This window comes from Macaca fascicularis, chromosome 18 (assembly GCF_037993035.2).
Source record: "Macaca fascicularis isolate 582-1 chromosome 18, T2T-MFA8v1.1".
In the NCBI taxonomy this organism is placed as follows: Eukaryota; Metazoa; Chordata; class Mammalia; order Primates; family Cercopithecidae; genus Macaca; species Macaca fascicularis.
The window spans coordinates 6,437,735-6,460,155 of NC_088392.1; the positions used below are offsets into that span (position 1 = coordinate 6,437,735).

The 22,421-nt window shown below is 46.8% G+C and overlaps 1 protein-coding gene and 2 long non-coding RNA genes across 9 annotated transcripts in view; 1 reads left to right on the forward strand and 2 right to left on the reverse strand.

The window, feature by feature from the left end:
- Positions 1 to 1,093: 1,093 nt before the first annotated feature.
- Positions 1,094 to 7,713, reverse strand: LOC135968196 (uncharacterized). The gene is made up of 3 exons (XR_010582783.2): positions 7,130 to 7,713; positions 5,477 to 5,876; positions 1,094 to 1,432 (listed from the first exon to the last, which is right to left on the reverse strand). It is a non-coding gene; the product is annotated as an uncharacterized lncRNA (long non-coding RNA).
- A 793-nt stretch (positions 7,714 to 8,506) lies between these two features.
- CYB5A (cytochrome b5 type A) overlaps positions 8,507 to 22,421 on the forward strand; it is a 47,224-nt gene continuing 33,309 nt past the window's right edge. For all 7 annotated transcript variants that reach the window (XR_010582778.2, XM_065533622.2, XM_065533623.2 and 4 more), the window contains exon 1: positions 8,507 to 8,726. Coding sequence is in view for 6 of the 7 variants with exons in the window: in XM_065533622.2 (XP_065389694.1) it covers positions 8,598 to 8,726 (129 nt within the window). In the remaining variant the exon portion in view is untranslated. The remainder of the gene's footprint in view (positions 8,727 to 22,421) is intronic.
- Positions 11,288 to 13,991, reverse strand: LOC141409075 (uncharacterized). Its single transcript, XR_012427393.1, has 2 exons — positions 13,740 to 13,991; positions 11,288 to 13,169 (listed from the first exon to the last, which is right to left on the reverse strand). It is a non-coding gene; the product is annotated as an uncharacterized lncRNA (long non-coding RNA).

The window sequence follows — 22,421 nt, forward strand, 5'->3', positions numbered from 1 at the left end:
AGGCCAAGTAAATGCAAGAACTGATAGAAAACAAAGTACATATTTACCAAGAAAGATGACTGCCTTCTCTCAATTAAGAGGAAAATTCCCTCATCCAAACCTTGAAGCTAAGATGAGTTAGCTTTGGAATCCCACTTCTGATACCAAGTATGTCCAAGTCAAATACAATCCAGAGGTGAATCTAAAACATTTTATTTGGGAAGCAAGAATTGCAAGTCCAAGCATACACGAGTGGTCTTTGCTATGTCCAAGGAACAAAGAGAAAGTTTGAGGTTTTATAAAAAGGAGTCACATGTATTTTTCTGAAAGTTCACTAGCACTAGTAAAGTTTTGGGTAGCTGGCAAGTTCTGATTGGTGAGTGTTGATGGTGGGTAGAAAGTCTTATAGTAGAAGCAGGTTGTTTCAATAGCTATTAGATAAAACTGGTTTTAAGTTAACAGTAGCCAGTTTCTGTGGGTAGGGTTGCAGAGAACTACATTCTTAGGATAATATATGATGTTTCCTGAGTGCTTTTCCCCCCGGCCTCTTGACTTTATTTTAATTGGGCATGATAAGAATGACCCAATTTATATGATCAAATTTCACAGTGGCAATCGGGTTTGGTACTATTGGTGGGTTCCAACATCAACTGGAGTCTTAGAACTATTCCCTGAGGATAAGAGGGGCCTACTGTGGGCTCATACATTGTACCAATGCCAATTTCCTGGTTTTGATATTGTACTGAAGTTACAAAAAGATGTAACCATTGGGGGAAACTGGGTGAAGGGTACACAGCACCTCTACTATATTTGCAAATTCCTGTGAACCTACAATTATTTCACAATTAAAGACTGGAAATCATTTCAACATATTTTTGTTGGTTAACGTGAAATAAAATATTTCTATATTGTATATGAACCATGACTGATTAGTATAATACAAATAATTTACCTTCTTAACACTACTTAGTCCTTAAAACTATCTCTGAATAACAAAACGTTACACTTGGAAATGTTTGCTTGATATAAAAAAAAAATGTGATCATTTTGGAATACTTAAAAAATGTGTGTGTATGTTGTCACATGCGTCTGTGTGAAGAGACCACCAACAGGCTTTGTGTGAGCAATAAAGCTTTTTAATCATATGGGTGCAGGTGGGCTGAGTCCAAAAAGAGAGTCAGCAAAGGGAGTTAGGGCAGGGGCAGTTTTATAGGATTTGGGTAGGTAGTGGAAAATTACAGTCAAAGGGGGTTGTTCTCTTGCGGGCAGGGGCGGGGGTCACAAGGTGCTCAGTCGGGGAGCTTCTGAGCCAGGAGGAGGAATTTCACAAGGTAATGTCATCAGTTAAGGCAGGAATCAGCCATTTTCATTTCTTTAGTGATTCTTCAGTTGCTGCAGGCCATCTGGATGTATATGTGCAGGCTTGGGCTCAGAGGCCTGACATTCCTGTCTTCTTATATTAATAAGAAAAACAAAACAAGATAGTGTGAAGTGTTGGCGAGGGGAAAATTTTGGGGGGGTGGTATGGAGAGATAATGGGCGATGTTTCTCAGGGCTGCTTCGAGCAGGATTAGGGATGGCATGGGAACCTAGAGTGGGAGAGATTAAGGAGAAGGAAGATTTTATGGTAAGGGGTGATATTCTGGGGTTGTCAGAAGGAGCATTTGTCATATAGGATGATTGGTAATGGCCTGGATATGGTTTTGTATGAACTGAGAAACTAAATGGAAGACACAAGGTCTGAATAAGAGGAGAAAAACAAGTATTAAAGGACTAAGAATTGGGAGAACCCAGGACTTCAAATTGGAGAGTGCCTAACAGGGTTCAGCATGATTATTTGCTTGGTTGGCCAGTTTTGGGGCTCTATCCTTGAGTTTTTTTGTTGTCATATACCAGGCCAGATTGATTTAGGTAAAAACAACAATCTTCATTTAAAAATATACAGAGTCTTCCTTTTTCAGCAGTAAGTCAAGGCCTATTCCTGTCTTCTTATATTAATAATAAGAAAAACGAAATAAAATACTAGTGAAGTGTTGGTGTCATGAGGGGAACAGGAAGCTGTTCAGTCTTATTTGCAAATTGATTTTTGGGGGTAAGGAAAACTAGTGTACATGTGCCTGTCTAATTAACAGGCAGACACATGTAGGTGGAGGAGCCACAAAGGAAGACGAGACCTTGTGTAAGGCAAAACTGGAAATGTAAAGTGGGTGAAAGAATTGGAGTGTGCTTTTCCAGCAGAGGTAATGTATCCATTCCAAGAGGGAGTTAAGAGTGGTGGTTAGGGGATAAGACCAGGACCAGCTATGATGGTTTGGAGAAAAAGTATAAGCCGGCAGTGTAGACAAGGGCAGGGTATTTATGGATAGGTGAAAACGAAGAATAGGAGTATGACTAGACAGAAGATAGCAGGGATGAAAAGTTTTTGGGATGTAGTCTAAGTAGTGGGGGTGACTGCGTAAAGCCCTGTTGCAGTAAGGAAGAATAGACCTAACAAAATGAAAGGATTTATTAGGCTCATAAGGGTTACTATGTTCTTCAGAAATGTGGGTGAGTTTAAGGGAAGTAGGGGTGAGTACTTGTGACTTCTAAGAGGAAGAGGAGAGATCAGGCTGGCTGTCCAATGGACAGGGCTTTATTCTGGAACGGTGAACCCAATGGGGAGGGTCCTGCAGGAGGACGGCAGTTGGGGTATTACAGATACAGATGACTAAGTAGAGTCCAGTCCATCGAGGTTGTAGAGTTTGACGGATCAGATTCTTTTTTTCTTTTTTTTTTTTTTTTTTTTTTTTGAGACGGAGTCTTTCTCTGTCGCCCAGGCTGGAGTGCAGTGGCCGGATCTCAGCTCACTGCAAGCTCCGCCTCCCGGGTTCGGGCCATTCTCCTGTCTCAGCCTCCTAAGTAGCTGGGACTACAGGCGCCCGCCACCTCGCCCGGCTAGTTTTTTGTATTTTTTTAGTAGAGACGGGGTTTCACCGTGTTAGCCAGGATGGTCTCGATCTCCTGACCTAGTGATCCGCCCGTCTCGGCCTCCCAAAGTGCTGGGATTACAGGCTTGAGCCACCGCGCCCGGCCGACGGATCAGATTCTTAACAAGAACTGATCATCCAGCTAGAGTGTCTTTATAAGGCTGGGAATCTGGAGGAGGCAAGAGATGATTAGCAGCCTGGTGAATTTCCTGTCTAGCCTGCTGGAGGACTGGAAGATAGTCACCTAGAGGGCTGGTGTCTGGGATGAGGTTGGGGCCAAGCAAGAAAGTGCATCCATATAAAAGTTCAAATGGACTGTACCCTGTACCATCTCGAGGACAGGCTTTAATTCTGAGAAGGGCAAGAGGTAAAAGTACTGTCCAGTCCTTTTTAAGTTGGAGGCTGAGCTTAGTGAGGTGTGTCTTTAAAAGACCATTAGTCCGTTCTATGTTTCCTGAAGATTGAGGATGATAAAGGGTATGAAGGTTCCACTGAATACCAAGAGCCTGAGAAACTGCTGGGGTGATTTGACCAATAAAGGCTGGTCCGCTATCAGACTGTATAGGGGTGGGAAGGCCAAACTGAGGAATTACATCTGACAGAAGAGAAGAAATGACCATGGTGGCCTTCTCAGACCCCGTGGGAAAGGCCTCTACCTATCCAGTGAAAGTGTCTTCCCAGACCAAGAGGTATTTTAGTTTCCTGACTCGGGGCATGTGAGTAAAGTCAATTTGCCAGTCCTGGGCAGAGGCAAATCCCCGAGCTTGATGTGTAGGGAAGGGAGGGGGCGTGAACAATCCCTGAGGAGTAGAATAGCAGATGGAGCACTGAGATGCGATTTCCTTGAGGATAGATATCCACGATGGAAAGGAAATGAGAGGTTCTAAGAGACAGGCTAGCAGCTTGTAACCTACATGGAAGAGGTTATGAAGTGATGACAGAATAGAATGGGCCTGTAGAGCTGGAAGGAGATATTTTCCTTGGTCCAAAAACCATTTACCTTGAGTGGGGATGGATTGATAGGTGGAAACTTCAGTGGGAGAGTAAGTAGCAGTGACTGATGAGGAGAAAAACTGGCCATAAGGGACAGAAGTAGGAATGCTAGCTGCTTCTTTAGCTACTTATCAGCATAAGCATTGCCCTGAGCAATGGGATCGGATGCCTTTTGATAGCCCTTGCAGTGAATGACTCCAGCTTCCTTTGGAAGTAAAGCGGCCTTGAGAAGAGTTTTTATTAAAGAGGCATTAATGATGGAGGACCCTTGCGTAGTGAGGAAACCTCTTTCAGCCCATATAACAGCATGGTGGGTGGGATATGGAAGGTATATTTAGAGTCAGTGTAAATATTGACATGTAGTCCCTTTGTAAGAGTGAGGGCCCGGGTTAAGGCAATGAGTTTGGCTTGCTGAGAGGTAGTGGAGTGGGGCAGAGCGGTAGCTTCAGTGATAGATGTGGAAGACACTATAGCATAGCCTGCCTTCGCCAGTGATTGGCGATTGGGCCTGGAAGAACTATCATCAATAAACCAAGTGTGGTCTGGGTGGGGAATAGGAAAGAGGTAAATATGGGGAAATGGGGAGAATGAATGGTTTAGTTAGGATGGCAAAACTAGGTATCTAAAGGTGAAAGTGCCTAACCATGCCTAGGAGGGAAAGGAGTTGTTGTTTTGTAGAAGGGGTTGGGGTTTGGGAGATTAGCCGGACACGATAGGCAGGGAGAGCACATGTGTTTTTATGAAGAATTATGCTGAGATAGGTAACAGATAAGGAAGAAATTTGGGCTTGACTGAAGTAATGGGGGCTGTCCCTGAAGCCTTGTAGCAGTACAGCCCAGGTAAGTTGCTGAGGCTGATGGGTGTCAGGGTCAGTCTAAGTGAAAGCGAAGAGAGGCTGGGATGAAGGGTGCAAAGGAATAGTAAAGAAAGCATCTTTGAGATCCAGAATAGATTAATGGGTTGTGGAGGGGCAAAATGGGGGAATTTTAAGGAGAGTTTATAGGCTTTATAAGGCCATGCTGTAACAGCTGAGTGAAAACAGGCTTTAATTCTTTTAAAGCATGCTGTGGGATGGGATATTGGCATTGAGTGGGGTAAGGGTGATTAGGTTTTAATGGGATGGTAAGGGGTGCGTGATCACTTGCCAAGGAGGGAGTAGAGGTGTCTCATACTTCTGGATTAAGGTGGGGAGATACAAGGGGAGGATGTGAAGGAGGCTTTGAACTGGGGAAAAGGGTGACAATGAGGTATGGCTGTTGCCTAGGAATAGTCGGGGAAGCAGATAATTTAGTTAAAATTTCTCGACCTAATAAGGGAACTAGGCAGGCAGGGATAACTATAAAGGAGTGCATAAAAGAATATTGTCCCAGTTGGTACCAGAATTGGGAAGTTTTAAGAGGTTTAGAAGCCCGGCCGTCAATAACCACAATTGTTACGGAGGCAAGGGAAAGAGGCCCTTGAAAAGAAGGTAATATGGAGTGGGCAGCCTCTGTATTGATTAAGAAGGGGACAGACTTACCCTCCACTGTAAGAGTTACCTAAAGCATCTGTGATGGTCCAGGAGGCTTCCAAGGCGATCAGGCAGTGTCAGTCTTCAGCCACTAAGCCAAAAAGATCTGGGAAGGAGTCAGTCAGCGAGCCTTGGGCCAGAGTTCCAGGGACTCTGGGAATGGCTGCCAGGCGAGTTGGACAGTCCAATTTCCAGTGGGGTCCCGCACAGATGGGGCATTACTTAGGAGGAATCCCAGGCTGCAGGCATTCCTTGGCCCAGTGGCCAGATTTTCAGCATTTGAAGCAAGATCCTGAGGGAGGAGGTCTTGGAGGAACGCCTGGCCACTGCAGTTTAGGAGTTTTGAAGTTCTTGTGTGCTGGAGATGTGGCTGAGGTTTCTTTCACAGTGGAGGCAAGTAATTGCCACTCTTCTCTATTATTGTACACCTTGAAGGCAAGGTTAATTAATCCTGTTGTGGGGTTTGAGGGCTGGAATCTATTTTTTGGAGCTTTTTCTAATGTCGGGAGTGGGTTAGGTAATAAAATGCATATTGAGAATAAGACGGCCTTCTGGACCCTCTGGGTCTAGGGTGGTAAAGCCTTTAAGTGTTGTTGCCAAATGGGCCATGAACTGGGCAGGGGTTTCATATTTGATGAAAAAGAGCCTAACCGTTTTGGGAGAGGTCAGATAAAGAAAAAAGGAGCATTAACCTTGACTATGCCTTTAGCTCCAGCCACCTCTTTTTGAGGAAATTGTTGGGCAGGTGGGGAAGGGCTCATCACGGAATGAAACTGTAAGCCAGACTGGGTGTGAGGAGGAGAGGTGATAGAAGGATTATAGGGTGGGGGAGCAGAGGCTGAGGAAGAATTGGGACCTGGCTCAGCCTGGGGAGGAGGGGAGAAGTCGGATGGGTCCATAGAAAAGGAACATTCAAAGTACTCAGAGTTTGGGGTGGAGACCGAAGGAACAGACAGGAGAGAAAGAAGAAAGATTTGGGATGAGTCGCATTGGGAGCAGAGACTAGGGAGGGACTGATGTGTAAAAGAAGGCCTGGATATCAGGCACCTCAGATCATTTGCCCATTTTACGACAAGAATTATCTAGATCTTGTAGGGTGGAGAAATTGAAAGTGCCATTTTCTGGCAATTTGGAACCTCTGTAAAGTTTGTATTGGGGTCAGGTGGTATTGCAGAAAAAAATAAGGTGTTTACGTTTTAGGTCAGGTGAGAGTTGAAGAGGTTTTAACTTCTTGAGAACACAGGCTAAGGGAGAAGAAGGAGGACTGGAGGGTGGAAGATTGCCCATAGTGAAGGAGGCAAGCCCAGAGAAAAGAGACAGTAGAGACACGGAGGGTTGGGGAGGCACTTGCCACCCAAGGGAGGTGGTGCTTGCCACCAAGGTGAAGGATCAAGGCAGGTGTCCCTGTGGTGATCAGACACCTCTGAAATATGGGTGAATAATCAGGCAGGCATCCCTGCAGTGATTAAACACCAAGGAAACACTGTCTTCTCGAGTCTGTGACCAGTGCCGGAGTTTTGGGTTCATGGATAAAACGCATCTCCTCTGTCTCTAGCAGAAAAGGAAAGGAACTGAAATTAAGGGAAGGAATAGATTGAAGGGTGGTGCCAAAATTGAAAGGAGAAAGAGGTTGAGGGACAGTGAGAGAGGTTGGAGAAGAGAGTAAAAAGAAGCTACTTACCCAATTTAAAATTGGTGAGATGTTCCTTGGGCTGGTTGGTCTGAGGACCAAGGTCGTAGGCGGATCTTTTTCATGGAGCAATGAGCAGGAGGACAGGGGATTGTCTTATCAGTTAAGGCAGGAACCGGTCATTTTCACTTCTTTTGTGATTCTTCAGTTGCTTCAGCATTTTCACTTCTTTTGTGATTCTTCAGTTGCTTCAGGCCATCTGGATGTATATGTGCAGGCTTGGGCTCACAGGCCTGACATGTGTGTGTTTTGTGTTTTTCTGGATAGGCATTCTTTCCTATGGAAGAGGTAAGCAGGGGGAAGGGAGCTTACATTCATCAGACACCTACTATGTGTAGGAACCTGGTGTGTCCCTGGAAGGGTGGATGACCTCACATGTGAAACCTCTAGTGTGGTTCTTTTTGGAATTAACTACCATTGCTCAAAAGGGCCTGAATAAAATACCAAATTTTAACATGCTGGAATTTTTCTTTTTTTTTCCTCCTTCAAACGTTTGTAGCTCTTTATATGTGGTATTTTCCCTGCGTCAGAAGGGAAAGAGGGTGCCCTTCGGGGAGGTTCTCTTCCAGACTCCTAGAAGATAATCTGATTTAGCTTAAATGCACAAACAAGGCCTTGCCACGTCACTGGCCAACCGCAGCCAAACTACTTCAGTCACAGAAATAATTTGGACACTTCTGCTTTTTAAGGGAAAGATGATTTCCCTGGATTTTTTTTTCCTGTGAGAACGAGGGATTCCAAAACCCCAGCGAGGTCAAGCACAGTTCGCCAACTTTATTTTTTGGGGCGCAGCGCATTTGCTTCCCGAAGCCAGTTGCGAAACCGTTTTCTAGCGCGCACGGGGCTTTCATCTCTTGCGGGCATGCGAAGGGCTACCCGAGACGCCCCCTTTATGGACTTGGCCATGGCTACTTTTGTTACAAATTAACGTCTGGCACTCGGGCTCCTGCGAATAGGAAACTCCCGTGATTCGCTGCCCAGGTCGCCGCCCTCCCAAGAATGGACTCTGCACCTGCCATCCATGCCCGCTGGTACACCTCGCTCACTCCTCACTCGCACGCTTAACCCGCTGGGACGCCCCCGACCTCCCACCTCCACCCTAGCCACAGTTCGTCCCGCCCTTCCGCGCAGACTCCGTGGAGCCCTGTCCCGCCGCCTGCGCGCTGCGGCGGCCGGGAGATTGTGAAGGGCACCTCCGGCAGCCAATTAACACCCGCACACTGGGCGGGACCACGCTTGGGCAGGCGGAGGGGGTCGACCTAAGGCGGGGACTTTTGAATGACAAGGATGACGGCCAACCGTCGGGGGTCCTTCTACTGCGCCCCGCCCCTGAGCCGGCCGCCCAGCCCCCGGAGCTGTGCCCGGCGCGGGGAATGTCCCGGGTGGAGCTGGCGGAGTCGCGCGCTCTGCTCCACCCGACGCGGCTGTGTGTGTTGGGCCTGGCTCGCGGCGAACCGAGATGGCAGAGCAGTCGGACGAGGCCGTGAAGTACTACACCCTAGAGGAGATTCAGAAGCACAACCACAGCAAGAGCACCTGGCTGATCCTGCACCACAAGGTGTACGATTTGACCAAATTTCTGGAAGAGGTGAGTTGGGGATGAGCAGCTTGGGGCGCAGGGAGCGTGGGCCGGGTTTGGGGGTTCACTGGCATGACCTGTCTTTCGCGGGCCCGAGTCCGCATACGTACGCTTGGGCGCGCCCCCCGCCCCCTGAGTTCGCTCACCTGCGCGTGTACGCCTGGGCGCGCTTCCGAGTCCGCACACCTGCACGTGCACACCTGGGTGCCCCCCACCACCCCGAGTCCGCACACCTGGGAGCGCTCCCCGAGTCCGCACATCTGCTCGTGTACACCTGGGAAGTCTCCTCGAGTCCGTACACCTGCGCGTGTACACCTGGGAGCGCTCCCCGAATCCGCACACCTGCGCGTGCACACCTGGGAGCGCCCGGGCACGGTGGCATCATCGCTACGTGGTCCGGGGGCGCACTAGGCAGGAGCTGGTGCACTAGGCAGGAGCTGGCGCCCGGGCCCTGTGGCGGTGCTGGAGCAGCCTTCCGGGGAGAGCGCGCAGCTATGCGGGGGATTTAAATGATCCCTTTCTTCCTTGAGTTTGAATAGAAGGGTGTCCTTCCACGACCGGCGGCATCCCCGGAGTGGCCGGCTGGAGACCACCCACCCCGAGAGCCACGGATCCCGCCGGAGGGGACCCCGAGTGCGGAGGTCGGGTGTGGTCCGTGCCCGCCCTTCCCTTGGCAGCCACTGGCCGACCTTGGGGCCCACATCCACTCGCATTAGCGTTCACTGGAAGAGGCCCGGTGTTAATTAACCTTTTCCTGGCTTTGGCAGCCAGGTGCCGTGCTTGACTCCTGAGACCGCGATGTGTGGCTGGAGCAAGAACACAGGAAGAGGCCAGGCAGAGCAGCGTGCGTTCTGCTGTCGGACTCGCCCCTAACAGTTTTGGAAGGTGTAATAGGGAACGTTTGTTAACTTAAAGGAAGACATTCCTTTGATAAGATAATTTGCAGTCGATTATAATTTTTGCCGCACACGCTAAGGGGCGTTTTTGGTGGTTGTCTTAGATCCTCTGGAAGTGTTTTACCACTTTTGGGGAGTCTGAATCATGAATCTTAACGCATGCTCACGCCCCTCTCCCAATAATGAGAAGGTTTAGTGATGGGAATTTTTTACATAGTCCGGGAGCAGGGAGACAAAAACAGATGCCTGGTCTGAGCTGGATCACAGTTTACATCAGAGGACTTTGGTTTTGCAGAAAATGTTAAAATCAAAAGGCCTGTTTTAAAAAATGAGGCTGGGCCAAGCACGGTGGCTCACACCTGTAATCCCAGCACTTTGGGAGGCTGAGGCGGGTGGATCACTTGAATCTAGGAGTTCGAGACCAGTTTAACCAACATGGCGAAACGCCATCTCTAACCCCCAAAATACCAAAATTAGCCAGACCTAGCGGCGCACGCCTGTAGTCCCAGCTACTTGGGAGACTGAGACAGGAGAATCCCTTGAACCTGGGAGAGGTTGCAGTTAGCAGAAATCGCACAACTTTACTGCAGCCTGGGGGACAGAGTGAGACCCTGTCTCTAAATAAATAAATAGAATTAAATAAAAAATAAGGCTGGAGTTGATGTTTATTGGTAAGGTATTTCACTCTGGAGCAGTGCCCAAAGATAAAGTCGTGTTACCATTTAGTAAGGAGGGGTTTATGTTAGGGAATCAGAGCTGACCTGCCCTCTCCCTCCTGCCCGGCTGCAGATCCTGACATATAACAAACATCAGTTCTCATTAACTCTAAATGTGGAATTTTAAGACACAGTGTGTGCTTTGTCTGTTTGTGTTTATAAAAAAAGTAACATAAGAGAATATTAGGATATTTTATATTATGAAGCATTTTCTTCGTTTCTTTTGTTTTCTTTTTTCCTAAAACGAGTTTTTTCAACCCTGGCACTGTTGACATTTTGGGCCAGCTGATGTTTGTTGTGGCGTCTGTCCTGGGCATTGTAGGATGTTGAGCCACCTCCCTGAGTTCTACCCACTAGATGACCGGTACCACCATCTCCCGTATTTTTTTTTGTTTTGAGACGGAGTTTTGCTCCAGGCTGCACTCCAGGCTGGAGTGCAATGGCTTGATGTCGACTCACTGCAACCTCTGTTTCCTGTGTTCAACCAATTCTCCTGCCTCAGCCTCTCAAGTAGCTGGGAGTACAGGCGTGCACCACCACGCCCAGCTATTTTTTGTATTTTTAGTAAAGACGGTTTCACCATGTTGGCCAAGCTGGTCTCGAACTCCTGACCTCAGGTGATCCACCCACCTTGGCCTCCCAAAGTGCTGGGATTACAGACATGAGCCCCCGCTCCCGGCGCTACCTCCCCTATTTACAGCAACGAAAAATGTCTCCAGATATTGCCAGAGGTCCCCTAGGGCACATAATCTCTCCAATTTAAAAATTACTAAGGTTACTGTGCATGACTTTAGGGGTAGATTTTCAGAGAAGATAACAAGGAAGTGAAGATTATTGTTAAAATGTACTCAAAACCATTTACTTTCACATTTCATTCCTGTGAGTCGGGAAAGGAAGGATTGTGCAAAAATTTTCCGAGAAAAACTGAGAGATGAGAGCAAGCTCTTGAGTGCGTAAATTAGCTGAAAACAAATTCCTTTATTTTTTCTTACTCAAAGTTTTTGTGGAGAATGCATCTCAAATAAAATGAACAGGAGGGTGGCTGAGCCCGGGAACGGCTAGGAGGATGGCGTGAGTGAGGAGGCTGGGGTGTGGGAGAAACACGAGGAGTTTGGTTTTCGTCCTGTCAGCTTTAAGGGGTTGGAGAGATCTTCAGGCGTCGGGAGAACTGCAGGCGCTTCTGCCTCCGCTGTCTGCCAGCATGTGGTTCTGGGAAACAGCAAGGCCACTTAACCTTTCGCTGGATTGTGGCTGCCCTCTTAGCACCTCCCGATTCGACCTTTTATGGACGTATTTTTCCATTTGCCATCTTTTTATTATTTGCTTTGACTTTCTGTGACCATCTCTTGCTTATTGCATATCCTGGTCATTGGCTTCCCAGCCTCTGGCAGGGCCTCAGGTTCTACCTGAGATTCTAACCAGGATTCCTTGCAGGTGACTGCCTGTGCTCCTGGGATTACATCTCAAATAAGCGCGCATCTTCTCGCTCAGAGCTCTTCAGCACACTGCCCTGCCAGGTAGTTCTTTTAGGAGGCCAGTCTGTTTGTCTCAAACCTACTTTTAAAACAAATGAGTGCAGAATGTCTCTGTCTTTCTTCCCCGCTTGCCCGGTCCTCCTTCCTGTCTTCTGTTGTTGAAAGGCTCCAGAATTTCTTGCAGCCTTTGTGTGTTAACTAAAAAATATTTTATCTCACCTAATTTACCTAAATAGGAAAGATTTTTCTTCCCCTCCTAACTCTCAAATGAGCTTTCAGTCATTATGGGCTAGACCTTTGTCTACTGTGAGATCCCCCATCCGTATGGACAAGATTTCTCATGACTGAGTATTTCACATTCTTTCAGAATGTCCTAGATTTATGTGCATGTCCGCGTTCATGTTGAGAAGGTGTGTGGTGAGATGGTGGAGGGATCCTGCTCTGCTGGCAGGTACAAGCCAAAACACAGGTTGAAGCTCAGCTGTGCAGTGTGCGCTCTGACCTCCTGAAATAATGACCTCTAAAGCTGTTTTTGCTGTTCAGGAAGAGGGGTAGAAACCTAAGAGGGAAGACTGGTTTATTACTAATGGCAGTCTACATAGCAGCAGGTGCTTAGTTACTGTCTGATACTTAAAAGATTTTGAGCTTTATTACCTACATATTTTGAACTAGATTTTTTTTCAATCCTGAGTTATAGTTTTTGAGTTTATATTTGTGAAACTGAGTCTGCTTGATCATAGAACTTCAAGGGATAGTTCTTTGAAATGAAAACTTAGGCATTGAGGGCCGGGGGAGAAATGTTTGCATTTCCCTTTCTGCGATTTGGGCAGCAGCATCTATTCAGGTTTTAAAAGAGCTGTGGAAGGGAGAGAGAAAGGTATCCTGTAACTAACAACAGTTACATGGAAGGGATAGAGAACAGTATCCTGTAATTAACAACAGTTGCGTTAGATGTTGCTTTTGGTTCAAGTCAGTGGGTGTTTGATTTGTGAAATAGATGTTGTCCTGGAAAACTTTATAAAGCAGAATGTAATGTCTTTTTGTCAAGTTGTCTCCTCTCCCTTTACATCATAAAAATGGAAACTTGTTTCTGTAGAACATTTTCTAGGGATCCTGGGATTCTGGTAGTCTTGGACCTGAGCCTTAAATGTTCTTTACAGCATTCTGCCTCGTAGAAGCTATTGGCTCCTGACTCACTTTGATTTTTGGAGTCTGAAGAGTGTTCTTTCTAGCAGGTGTTGTTGTAGGGACTTGCTGTTTGATATTTTCCATTGAATATGGCTGCCTACGTTGCATAGACCGGTACTTCTAAAGCTTGGGGATCGCGGAAGAGAGTATGAGTGTTGAAATTCGTTGCCCTTAATTCTGAAAAACATAGAACACATATCTTTACCCTTGTTAAAGCTACCATATTTAGGGCTAAAATGCTAAATGCCTTTGCTTTTTGCAAGAAAATTTGATAGTATTCTGAATCTCATGTTACTAAAAGGCTACATTTGGCAAATATGCCTTTGATGCATGTAAAATGGGAACATTGTTATTATTTAGTATATACCGTTAGGTAAATAAAACTTAGAAATTATGGAGTCTGTAGGAGGGAAATATAAAGGTATTGTTGGTAGTGTTGGTGGCTTAGGCATCTTGGGTAAAGTGATAGCAAAACAACATCTTAGAAGGCCACCTGGGGAACGTGAACCCGTAAGTCTTTTATATATTTCTACGTATATCTCTATATTTTTTGGTAACCTGCTGCTACTTTTGAAAAGAGGTTCCAGGAGGCAACTTTGTTTTGAAACAGTAAAAAAAAAAACAATAAAGAAACACCAAATTAACTTTTGCTTTTTGATGATCTTAAAGGTAGTTGAAAATTGTAAATAAGGAAGGGAAAACACATGCAAGCCAGCTTTGGTAAATCAAGGAATAAATAATACGCACAATTCTACTGAACGTGAATCTCTGGTATTCTGACAAGTCCTCCCGGTGAAGATGGCTGATAAGTGCCTTTGCAGTTGAGTGGAGTCTGAACAACCCTGTCCCACTGGGCATTCACGGGAAAGCATTGGGCTGGGGTTAGGAAAACTAGACCTGGTCCTAGACCAATCATGGAGGTGACCTTGGGCAAGTCAGGTAGTTCTTTCAGTCACTTTCCTTGTTCTGAAGTGGGGACTCTTCTGTCACTGGCATCTGCATTGGGAGAAATGATATGTGTGAAAACACTGGAAAAAGTATGTAAAGAGAAGGCATTTAAGTGACTATATTTTGATTGAATAAAAATTTTAAAATAAATTGTTTCTATGTAGAAGGTCCATTATTTAGTAGGAACATATCTCAGAAATTACGGTGTTTACTAGTAAACAAAATGACTCAAAATACAAATATTCACTTGAAACAATTTTTCAGGAATGTGTGCTTTGCATGATTGGAAATCATCCCATTTCGGGAGCTTTTAAACATACAACTTTGTTGTGTAAGGCAAAATAATACATGATCATGTTAAGGAAGTGGACAGTGTGGAAAACTGCAAAGCAGGAAATCAAAGCTGCCTGCAGCTCTGCTCCCCGAAGGTGGCCAGCACGAGCAGTTTGCACACTCGCTGCTACAATGTCCTGCTCGTGGATGTGCTTTGCGTCTGTGGAAATGTGCTCTGCATGCTCTGTAATCTCCCTTTTTCTCCACTAGACTAGGTGTTGAGGGACCAGTCCTGAATTTAAGTAACTCCTGTTCCCAGGCTGCCTCCTTATTGTATAGAGGGATCCTAACGTACAGAATCCTCTCTCCTTCCACGTTTTTAGTTTCCCACCTGCAATTACCTCCTTATGGTAGATCTTTGTAAGTGGGATTCTTGGATGAAAGGATGTACACTTCTACCTTTTTTTTTTTTTTTTTTTTTTGAGATGGAGTCTTGCTCTGTTACCCAGGCTGGAGGGCAGTGGTGCGATCTCAGCTCACTGCAGCCTCGACCTCCTGGGCTCAGGTGATCCTCCCTCTGGAATAGCTAGGACCACAGGCATGAGCCACCATGCCCAGCTAATTTTTGTATTTTTTGTAGAGATGGAGTCTGTTGTTGCCCAGGCTGGTCTCGAACTCCTAGGCTCAAGTACTCTGCCCCCTTTGGCCTCCCAAAGTGCTGGGATTACAGGCATGAGCCACTCTAAATTTGGATGGATGTTACCAGAGTGCCCTGGGGTGGCACACCAGTGTGTACGTTTCTCGGTTCTTAGGAGTGGAGGAACTTGGTTGCGCCTCATTCAGCCCCCTTCCTGAATTATTTGGCTGTGTACTTCTGTTGAAAAGGGAAATGTATGGAATACTTTTTTAGCCCCTTTAGCTTATAAATGCTCTTAAAAGTGCAGCTGTGCAAGTAATACCTTGTCTATTCTATGAAAGAATTTCATTGTCTGAAGGCTCAAAGCATCAGAAAAGTGACCGGAGGCAGCAGCTGACTACGTGGGAAGCTGAGTAGCAGGCTCAGAGCCATTTTTGGAGTCTCAAGAGAGTCCTTTCTAGCAGGTGTTGTTGTAGGGACTTGCTCTTTGTTATTTTCCATTGAACATGGCTGTCTACATTGCATAGACCAGTGCTTCCAAGGCTCAGGGATCGGGGAAGAGAGTGTGGGTGTTGAAATTCATTGCCCTTAATTCTGAAAAACAGAACATTTTAATCAAGTGTGCTTTCTTCCCTATTACCCTTGGACCTAGTTTTCTTGGGAACATGGTCTTGAGTGTATATGGTAACTGGGCATCTGTGCCTTTTATTGAGTTCCAACATGGGGACCGGGAGGGTGAGCTGAAGATCGGGTGGGGACAACTCAGTTCTTGCTGTTGATAGAATCTGGCCTGTGCTGCCTGTTGGCTTAGAGCTGACATCTCTGTGGATGATGGCAAGAAGTTACTTTCTTAGATCCATAGAATTCTGTCTCTAGCAGGCCCATGCCAAAATGATGGCATCTGAGTCAGCACTGATGCTGGGGAGGTTGTGGAGGGGTGGAGGGATAAGGGATGTGGACTTAGGGGAAGGGGTGGGGTGATTCATAACCTCTAGGCTCAGTTAAGGGCCCCCTCTGCCTGGCTGGTGGGCACGGGAGCCTGTTTGAAATGGAATCACTTGAACTCTTTTGTAGTTGAGGGCCTCGGGAGTGTCAGTTTCTAGCTTGTTTCTTTCACTGCCTGCTATTGTTTATTCTTGGCAGACCTAGTCATCAAGCTTTGTGCAGCTGTGTCCAGAATTAGCCAGGCCACAGAATATATCCAGCCTTCTTTCCCTGGTCTTCCTCAGAAAGTGTTAAGTAAATGCCATTCATTAACTCTCCCCAAGTAAATGCTATTCTTGAATCCTCCCCTCCCCAACAATCCCTAGTGAGCTAATAAGAAAAGTTATAGCAGTGGACATTGGCTGAATGTTTATGGACATTCAGTATGTGCTAGGGAGTATGCCAAGTGCTTTTTGCACATAAAACCTTCTTTGCGTTTGTGCTTTTAATCTTTCTTTCTTTCTTTTTTTTTTTTTTTGAGACGGAGTTTTGCTCTTGTTGCCCAGGCTGGAATTCTATCTTGGCTCACTGCAACCTTCCACCTCGCAGGTTCCAGCGATTCTCTTGCCTCAGCCTCCCAAGTAGCTGGGATTTACAGGCATGCGCCACCGTGCTGACTCATTTTGTATTTTCAGTAGAGATGGGGTTTCACCATGTTGGTCAGGTTGGTCTCGAACTCCTGACCTCAGGTGAGCCACTCGCCTTGGCCTCCCAGAGTGCTAAGATTACTTTGGGAGGTAATCTCCCAAAGTGGTGTGAGCCACTGTGCCCAGGCTGTGCTTTTAATCTTCAAAGCAACCCTATGGGGTCCGTGGTGATGGTGTCCTCCCTTTTAAAGGTAAGATGCTATGTCTTAGGGAGATTTTGCAATTTTCTCAGCAAGTCCCACAGACAATAAGGAGCAAAGCCAGGGCTGCAGTCCAGGCTGCAGGCACTGCGGCCCAGTGTCTTCAGTGCTGAGTCTGCTGCTGAGGCTTGAGACCCAAGGAGTATTGAAGAGAACCTAGGGTAGCTTTAAAAGCAGAAGTCCATCCCACTGAAACAGAGTTGCTATCATTTGCTGGAGACCTCCATCACTGGAGAGTTCTCTGTAGGAACCAGGCAGAAAGCAAAGGGGATTTGTGATGCAAAGATCTGAACAAAGCCAAAACCCTTGGAAGGTCAATGGGCAAAAATATGCCTTTCTTTCCATCTGTTGTCAGTTTACTCTGTTGCCTTCTAGGAGGTGAAGGAAACAGCCATTCTTGTTTCTTGTAGAGGAGTTTTCAAATAGAGGGAGTGGGGTGGAGTCTTTACGACCGCAGTTTGTTCGTGACCCAGATGCTGCTCTCACCTGGCAGGGGCTGAATCATCGGTGTGGTTTTGGTTCAGAGAGAGATGGTTTACACATGTGGTGGGTATGTGTGAGGAGGCATGTGTTGTTTGGGAAAAGGCCTCTTAAATAACTGCCCCGGGAAGGATTGTTTAAATGGAAATCCGAGGAGGTTCCTGCTCTGATAAATCCCTCAGTGGGTCCAATTCATCTCTCGCCCGCCCCTTCCGGGTCCGTATTCCCTCTGCATCTGCCACGCGGCTGGTTGCAGGGTGGTTAGAACATCTTCCTCTTCTAAGCTGAGAGCAGATGCCCCGGCGTGGCGTCTCTTGTATCTTTGCCACTTCTCATGGTGGCCACTGGGAAGTCAATTCTCAGGATTTCATTGGTTCCCTCAAATGAGTGGTGAGTTTATTAGTTTCCAGCTTGAGTAATAAATGCGATTTACTTCTTTAAAAAGTATGATTTCTAGAAGAAGCACATACAAACTTCATCTTTTGGAAACAGATTGTCGTTTCTCTGTTTATTTCCTTTCAACGGCTTCCTGTTGCATTTAGAATAAAATCGTATCTCTTTGCCCTGGTTTGGAAAGCTCTGAGTGATCGGCCCTTATCTACCTCCCCCACCTCAGCAGATAACACCGTGTCCTCCCTGCTAATGCCCACACCTGATCACATTGACCCTTTCTCTCTGTTTCTCAAACAACGCAACCTTGTTTTTGCCTTAAAACCTTTGCTCTGTTTTCCCCTGTGTCAGACTCGAGCCTGTTCAGGTCTCAGCGTGGTGTCCCATACGTTTTGTGCCTCTGCTAGCAGTTAGACCCCCCCGGCCGTGATGTGCTGCCTGTCTGCTGCTTTCTGCACACGATAAGGGCTCCTGCCTGTCTGGCTGCTGTGCACCTGGCCCATGTCCAGTGCCAGGAAGTCACTCTTCCCGAGATGGAAGAGGAGAGGAACAGACACGAGCCCCCTGCCCTGTGGCTATCTTTTTTTCCCTCCTTTTTCATACATAACACATACTAGTGTGATCCCTTCTTACTCTGCGGCCCATGTCCAGTGCCAGGAAGTCACTCTTCCGGAGATGGAAGAGGAGAGGAACAGACACGAGCCCCCTGCCCTGTGGCTATCTTTTTTTCCCCTCCTTTTTCATACATAACACATACTAGTGTGATCCCTTCTTACTCTGCGGCCCTTGTCCGGTGCCAGGAAGTAACTTCCCAGGACGGAAGAGGAGAGCCTGGTGGAAGAGCAGACACAAGCCCCTGCTCTGTGACTGTCTTATTTTTTCCCCCTTTTTCCACGCAGGGCACGTACTAGTGTGATCTCTTCTTACTCTGTAGGCCTTGGCCTGGGATTTTGTCCCTGAGGATTGCGCACTTAGAAACTAGTGGGACTCTATTGTGAAAGTCTGGATTGTGACATAGTCATGGGGCATGGAACACAAGAATGACATCGAGGGAGGCTCCCACGCAGTCAGTAGAAAGGATGAGGAGAGTTAAAGGTGAGGGGAGCACTTTGGTCTGCATTTTCCAGTCTCTTCCTGCCCAGAACCCGGCCTCCACCTGTGCCTGAAATCCTAGTCCCTTTTGCACTCACAGACGCTCCCTAAACCACCCCACGTTCCCCGGGGTAAACCAGGCCCCTCTGGGCCGCACCCCACTGGGTTATTCTCCTCAGTGTTCCTGCTGTTTTTTCTCCTTTCCTGCAAAACACACGCACCCTCCTCTCCTGCAGAAACACACACACTCCCTTCTCCCCCGGAACACACACACACACAGACACACACACACACACACACACACAAACACACAGACACAAACACACAGACACACACACAAACACACACACAGACACACACACAAACACACACACACAAACACACACAGACACACACAGACACACACACAAACACACACACACAAACACACACACAGACACACACACACAAACACACACACACACAGACACACACACACAAACACACACACACAAACACAAACACACACACACAAACACACACACAGACACACACACAAACACACACACACAAACAAACACACAGACACACACACACAAACACACACACACACAGACACACACACACAAACACACACACAAACACAAACACACACACACAAACACACACACAGACACACACACAAACACACACACACACACACAGACACAAACACACAGACACACACACACACACACAGACACACACACAAACACACACACACAAACACACACACAAACACACACACAGACACACACACACACACACACAAACACACACACAGACACACACACAAACACACACACACAAACTCACAGACACACAAACACACACACAAACACACACACACACAAACACACACACAGACACACACACACAAACACACACACACACAAACACAAACACACACAAACACACACACAGACACACACACACAAACACACACACACACAAAAACACACAAACACACAGAGCCTCCTTTGACTCTCCTGCCCCCTCCAGGATTTACTCATTTTTCTGCTCCCCTGAATAGTAGAACGCTCTGAAAGGGTTGTTAAGCCTGGTCTCCAATCCACCTCCTCCATTCCCTTTTAAACCACACCTGTTCACCACAACTTCTCTTGCCAGGATCTCCCAGGGTGCCTCGTGTCAGCTCTCAGTTCTCCAACACAGTGGCTCAGCAGACTCTGACACAGATGCTCACCCCCCTGGGTTGCCATCTTCTCCTGGGTCCCTCCTCCCTCCACCTCCGGTCTCCTTTTCCCACTTCTCTTCTGTCTGACCTCCTTACTGGAGGACCCCCTGGGGCCTGGGCTTTTCTGCTTTGGCAGGCTCACACAGTAGCATGGCTTTAATGTGCTAATGAATCCTGGATTGTCACATCCTGGCCAGAAAGACCTCTGTCCTGAACTGGCTCTTGTATCCCTGAGGCTACATCACAGTTAGGTGTCCAGTAGGCTTCTCACCCTAACGTGGGGAACACTGAAGTGGTTTCCTGTCCCACACCTGCTCCCTCCGCGTGTCCCCATCTTAGCAGATGGCACTTCCATTCTCCCAGCTGCTCAGGCCAAAAGCCTGGGGGTCGTACTCCTCTCTTCCCTTCTCTCATACCCACATCCTGTCCACCAGGACGTTCTGTGGGCTTAACTTTCATAATGTCAGAATCTCACCCATTTTTTACCATCTCTACTGCTGTTCCCCTGGTTGGAGCCTCCATCTTCTCTCGCCTGGTCCCCTCTTGCCCCCAACGGTGTATTCTCACCATAACAGAATGACATTTTAAAGTCAAATCGGGTCAGTGTACTCTGTTTAAACCCTTCAAGGACTGATTACTCTGCCCGTTTTTAAGACTTAGGATATGGCTGCAGTCATCAGGAAAGTGTAGTTCTGGCAAAGGGACACATACATGTCCATGTAGCAGAATAGAGAGGCCAGAGATAGACTCACACAGAGATTTCCACCTCGTTGACAGAGATGGAAAAGCAATTCCATAGAGGAAGGATAGCCTTTGCAGCACGTAATTCTGGAACAATCGGACATCAGTAATAAAAAATATAAACCTTGACTTAAACCTCACATCTTATGCCAAAATTAACTCAGAATGGAGCATAGATCTAAATATAAAATGTAAAACGTTTGTTGTTGTTGTTTTTTTTTTTTGAGATAGGGTCTTACTCTGTCACTCAGGCTGGAGTCCAATGGCATGATCACGGTTCACTGCAGCCTCCACCACCTGGACTCAGCTCAGGTGATTCTCCAGCCTCCCAAGTAGCGAGGACTGCAGGCATGCACCACCACGCCTGGCTAATTTTCCCTTTTTTTTTTTTTTTTTTTGTAGACAGGTTTTGCCATGTTGCCCAGCTGCCAGCTGGTCTCAAACTCCTGAGGCTCAAGTGGTCTACCTGCCTTGACCTCCCAAAGTGCTGGGATTACAGGCATGAGCCACTGCACCTGGCCAACATGTAAAACTTTTTAGAGTGACTTAGGATTAGGCAAAGAATTCTTAGACATAGTAGAAGTGTGATCCATTTTCAGTTCTTTGCACTGGAAGGTTATTACCCCCAAATAACATATGGCTCCCTGCCTCACCTCCTTTGAGTCCTCACTCACAGTCACCTCAACGAGGCGTATCCTGACCACCGTATTTAAGCCTGGATATGACCGCAGCCCCCTGCACTCCTGAGCCCAGCTATGCTGCTGAGTTTTCCCGCTGTAGCATGTATTACCTTGTAACATACAGTATAATTTACTCATTTATTAGTTTTTGCTTCTCTGTGCCCTTCCACTAGAAATGTATGCTCTGTGAATGCAGGACTTTTTCTCTTTTATTCACTGATAAATCCAGTTTTTAGAACAATGCTGGCACATAGAAAGGGCTAAATATTTATTGATTGAATGAAGAATTAAAAGTTTATAAATATAAAATACTAGAAAGCTGATGTGGAATGACTGTTGGGTGACACTGAATAATTTTCTGATACCTTATTTTATTTCTCCTTTGTCTCACCTGCATATTTCAGCCCAGTTTATTATGATTAAACATGAAAGAGAGGCCTAGTTATTTGGTATTGACAGGAAAAACAACAAAAGAGAGGGATGGGCACATGCCACTGTCAGTCCTGCTTTCTTCCACCTCTGGGCTCAGCGTAGGCTATTCTGTTATCTCTTCTTTTGTTTTTATTTATTTTTATTTTATTATTTATTTAAGTCTTACTCTGTCGCCCAGGCTGGAGTGCAGTGGCACAATCTCGACTCACTGCAACCTCCGCCTCCCGGGTCCAAGCAGTTCTCCCTGCCTCAGCCTCCTGAGTAGCTGGGATTACAGGTGACTGACACCATGCCCGGCTAATTTTTGTATTTTTTAGTAGAGACGGGGTTTTGTGTTGTTGGCCAGGCTGATCTCAAACTCCTGACCTCAGGTGATCTGCCTGCCTTGGCTTCCCAAAGTGCTGGGGTTATAGGTGTGAGCCACCGCCCCCGGCCTTGTCTCATCTGTTGGCCATTCCAGCTTAAGATAGATTGTGGTTAGAGTAACAGCCTCTCTTAGGTCATCACTCATCAACCGGGCCCCCAGTTTTGGTGGCTTGTGTATTCTTCTGAGGACATCGGGTTGCATTGGGTTACAAAGCAGGAGGTAAGCTGTGGCAGCTCTGGGCCTGGCTCTGGGCCTGGCAGGACTGGCGCCACCGTGCCCTCCTGCTCTTGTCCCTCAGAAGCAGGCCTGTCCCTGGTCCTTCCCTGTACCCCAAGGTCATCATGT